Here is a 4,990-nt window from a genome sequence, read left to right as displayed (position 1 = left end):
TTTTCTTACAAATATCCCCATCCTAATAATCATCACTTTATCAATGATTCTTTTTCATCAGAGAAAATCTATAGAAACTAAAAATTTGAAAAAAAAAAAAAAATTCACACTCACTAATGTGGTAGATTATTAGTGATAAATAAAAAAGTAATATTAGTAGTTAGTCTAGATAATAACTAATAAAAATTTAAAAATTTAATTATTGTGAAAAATATTGTGAAATTTGTTGCGTGCAGAGCATTGCTCTTTCACCAATGGTTTGTAAAGTGATTCTAACCTTTTTAGGACCACAAACTGTCTTTTTTCCTTTAATAAGTATTGGTCTTTATCCATATTTCTTTCTTTCATTATCACTTTGACAAGGTCAAGATTCTTATATCTAATTTTTTTTATAAATAAAAGATTTTTCTGAATAAAATAAAAAGCAAGATTATATTATAACTAGAATAATATGTTTTTTTTTTTAAATTCACAATTTTTTTTACTACAACTTTAGCGTAGTAGACTTAAATAGACTCACAATTTTTCTTCCACCGTTCACACACTACTACATCACAGTAGTAAAAAAGAAGTTGTGAAATAATTTGTGATCTTATATTTTTTCTTGATTGTTTGTGTGTTTTTATTCATTTTTTAAATAGTCACCCCTCTGACTGGACCCTTTAATTTGGGCCATTCAAACCCACTAAGGATAAGGCCCAAATATTATTTTGAGCTAAGCTTTAATCTTTAACTTTTAGTGGCTCGGATTAATCCTGGCCCAGCCCAACAAAGCCCAGCTACTTTCACACCCTGAACTTTAGAATCTTTGCAAAACAAAAACCTCGTCCTTCTTGTTGGGCACCCTTAAACCCTAGACCTCAAAATTTGTAGCAGACAAAGAAATCTGAAGCACATACATACAATATAGAAATGTCGGACAACGATTCGGACGCACCTGAGGAACTCACATACGAGCAGGTTTGTTCTAATCTGTTTCGAGAAATCAACTTTAAGCAACAGAAAACACTTTCAGGAAACAAAAAAAAATTTACATGAGTTTGTTTTGTTTTTCTTGATTTCCTGTTGTGTAGGGAGCACAACAAGATGAGGAGATAAGAAAAGTTCAGAAAGAAAATAAGACCAGGTTTTTGCTTTCTTCTGCTTTGTCTGTCTTTTTTTAACCAAATAGCGCTTTTGTTTTATTTTAGGACCTGGATGGTACTGTGATTATTGGTTGAGGATTACTATGTAAAATTTTCTGAAATGTATTAAATTTAAACTCTATTGGATTTTATAGGTCTATGGTTTAAGTACTTGAAATTTACTTGACATAATTTTAGGTGCTAATAAAGAAATTTAAGCTAGTGTATATGTTACATTCATTGTCTATGAGTTTGTGCGTGTGTGTATTATATGGACTAAGTGATTATCTGGCAGTTTGCTTTGAATTTTGACACTGTTTTTCACCTTAGATGTCCGATTTCGACCTTTGTTGATTAAGATGGGGCTGAATTCTTTTCATATGATGCTGCCTTTGCTGAATGTTTTGCTATGAAGTCAGCTTTTTTCTTTCTTTTTTTTTTCTTTTTTTTTTTTTTTTTTTTGGTTACCAAATTTGAAACTGACTTGGGTTAACATGTGGGATGTCAAGGCACTGCTCGTGAAGGTTGCTGTTATCTATGAGATTTGTTAGGAATTTCATGCAAAACAGAGATGTTAGAAACTTAGAATAGGGATACTCTTCATGCTGTGGAGTGTGGACCTGTGGTGATGATTTACCTCAATTTGGTCTCTATGAATAATATAGGTATGAAGGTACAAGGTTCAGAGATTACATTGGTAATAATTTTTAGAAAAGTTGAGAAACATGACCTTTCATATGTTGAAAATTATACACACACACACGATAACCTTGGATTGGCTCAAGAGTCCCTAAAAGATGCTTAGAACATGAATCTCAAGCATCAGAAATTATGTGGTGGGATCTGTGGAGGATGAGAATGTAGTTCAGTTATAGTTAAGTGTATCCATGGATAGTTAATAGGAAATTTATGGGTAGGTTTGGGATAACTGTATATTTTTTGTTAACTGGCTCTTCCCAGAATCATAACCAATGGATAGTAGGAAGAGTGGGCAAATTATAGGATGTTATGTAGGCTGCTGCCCTATGCCCTTCAGGAGTGGAATATGCAAACAACAATAGAGGAATGAATTTAACGTTGTAGCCAAATTAATTGTAAAAATATATGTAAGGATCTTAGGGTTAAGGCATGTGAGAGGAGGAAAGTTCAATATCCGAGCAATGATGTAGGTAATGGAAAGTAATTAATAAACCATTAGCTACACAAACAATTTACATGGAACATTACGTGCATTGTCAAGAGCCTTGTAGTTTAACTAGTTGGCACCTCCTAGTGTTTCTAAGGGAGACATTCAGGGTTCAAATCCCTCCTCCCCTATTGTAACTATTGATTTATCCAAAAAAATAAATAAAATTGGAACATTACATGCATCAACCAATTTTACAAAAATTGGGAAGGCCTGCATTCAGATGCTACCAAATCCTGATTATTTTTCCTCCCACTTCCCTGCCAAAATTTTTGCTGAAATTCAAATTGAAAATGTGCACATATACTTCTTAGCATTTTGGTGGTGCTGTTGAAATTACTTAGAAATATACTATTAAAGTGTGCAAAATATAGTGCTTGATGGAATTTTGTCCATTTAGGGTTGTCCGTGAAGAAAAAGAACGTCGGAGGAAATGGGCCCAAAACTTAACACCAAGACCATCTCAAAAAGGTCAAAGTGCTAAAGATGCAAAGGAAGCTGAAACACAGGAGTCTATGGGCAATGATGGGATGCTTCCAAATGATATTGTTAATGTGCTTGCAGCTCGTGAAAAGTAAGATGTGTCTCTTCTCTCTGTGTTCATGTGTCTGTGAGTTTGTTTCAAGATTCTAACAAAAATGATGTAATCTCTCTGCAGAAAAGTTTTCTTATCAGACTCAGAGGATGAGAAGGCTGAGGTGAAGCCCACTAAAAGAAAGAAAAAATCCAAAACCTCGGGGTGAGGGAGCTCTTCCTTTCGAATTGGTGGAAAAGATTTCCTTTTGAGGTCCACGTTACTTTAAAAATAGAATAATGATTTTATTGCATTGTGATTTGCAGGATAGAAACTGTTATTTTGAAGGACATAGGTCCTCCTCAATGCTTGCAGAGTTCCTTAGAGTTCTTGAAGCAAAGGAAAATGCAAGTTTCAAGGTCATCATCGGTTTTGAACAATTCCAACCAAGCTTTACGTCTTCTTTCTACTTCTGGTGTGATAAGTAAGAAATGACAAATTCTTATGTCAATTTGTTATTATTAGTCTGTTGTACACTTAGTACTGATGCTATAGTTGTGTCATCAATTGCCGAGCTTGAGTGCAAGGTTCATAAAAACAATCCAGAGGCCATTGTCAACTAAATATCAAAATGTGGCGAATTGCAATTTTGCCTTCTTATTTATATATCTTTTTCCTAATTGGAGTTTTGAGATAGAATGAAGAGTGACATGTCTATCAAAAGGTACTGTGTAGGCCTAATGCATTCCAATACTGTCTCCTACTCACCTAAATTTCATTGGTGATGTTAACTCAGACGCACATCTCTTTGTTTTCTAAATGTGGGATATAAATTTATAATTATATTAAAAAAGTGGTGGCACTCAGCTATTCATTAAAAAAAAAAAAAAAAAATGATATGAGTACACTTTGTTTTCTAAACGTGGGATATAATTGGATAATTAGTGTGCGTTTGGCTCCAAATTAAAAAGCTAGTTTATTTTTGGTATTATTCATGGATCTTACTGCACTTTTTAGTACTATTTATGGGTTTCATTGTACTATTTCAGCTAACTTTTATTTTTATCTACAATACTTTTAATAAAAAGTTTTTAATTTTAACAAAATAAACAAATTCTAAACAGACCCTTTAGTCTTGTTGAAATCCCACTCAGCACTCACCTCTGGGCTTTAAAAAAGAAATGTGTGTCTCTTCTACATTTTATATTGGGTTTACCTCTTAAGTCTTAACCACCAGAGTGTTATATAATTATACAATTGTAAAGCCTAGTGGAAAGCCAACAAACGAGAGATTATTCAAGACCCGGAAAACTTATTGTTTCAAACTACTTGATGTACACTTTGTATATAAAATGTTTACACCTTCACATAGGTATATATATTTTGGGAAAATTCCAATAAACTACTCTAAGATTTGGGCTAATACTAACTAAGTCCAAGACTTTTAAAAAATTATCAATATGGTCTCTGAACCTAATTTAGTTCCTAAATGCCATTTATCCTGTTACTTATTCTCTCTCTCTCTCTCTCTCTCAGAAGTCAGACTCTTCTCTTCTCCCTCTCTCAGACCTCTTTGGCTTTCTCTTCTCACACTCCCTCTCTCATGGTCGAAACCCATGTTTTGCCACTACCATCTTGCACTCTCTCTTTGAATCAGTGTTATGGAGACAGTTGGTGTTCCTTAGCCATGGAAGAGAGTTTTTATTTCTGTTTCTGGGTTTGGGTCTTTGTTTGTGTTTGGGATTGTGTGCCAAACGTCAAAGGAACGTTTGGTAGAGACCCACAAGCTCTGCCACCATTGGTGGCCGCTGACCTTTCTCCTCTTTCTTTGTTATTTTATTTTATTTTTTCTTTATTTCTCTTTTGTTTTAGTTCTTCTTGGTTTGGGTCTTGGTCAATTTATGGATTGGGTTTTCTTATGGTGATAAGGATTTGGTGATTTTTTATTTGAGTTTGAAAGGTGGGGTTTACGTATGGTCATTTGCAGATCTGTGGGTATTTTTTGATTTGGGGTTTGTCTCAAAATGGGTCTAATATGGTGTTTTTGTTGGTTTATGCATATGAATCTGTGTGTATGTTTGGTAATTTGGGATGTTTGGGGGTTTCAAGTTTTAGAATTTATATGGTTATATGTGTATGTTTGTGTTTTGTGATATGGTGCAACCG

At 33.8% G+C, this 4,990-nt stretch overlaps 1 protein-coding gene across 1 annotated transcript; it reads left to right on the top strand.

Annotated features, from left to right (window-relative positions):
- Positions 1–807: 807 nt before the first annotated feature.
- LOC115994077 (transcriptional regulator ATRX homolog) lies at positions 808–3,516 on the top strand. The gene is made up of 5 exons (XM_031118102.1): positions 808–960; positions 1,074–1,126; positions 2,711–2,884; positions 2,969–3,049; positions 3,151–3,516. The coding sequence occupies exons 1-5, from the start codon at positions 913–915 to the stop codon at positions 3,317–3,319; spliced, it is 525 nt and encodes a 174-aa protein (XP_030973962.1). The 5' UTR covers positions 808–912; the 3' UTR covers positions 3,320–3,516.
- The last annotated feature ends 1,474 nt before the right edge of the window (positions 3,517–4,990 follow it).

Source organism: Quercus lobata, chromosome 6 (genome assembly GCF_001633185.2).
Source record: "Quercus lobata isolate SW786 chromosome 6, ValleyOak3.0 Primary Assembly, whole genome shotgun sequence".
NCBI lineage: Eukaryota > Viridiplantae > Streptophyta > Magnoliopsida > Fagales > Fagaceae > Quercus > Quercus lobata.
This window is presented reverse-complemented; position numbering and strand designations above follow the sequence as displayed.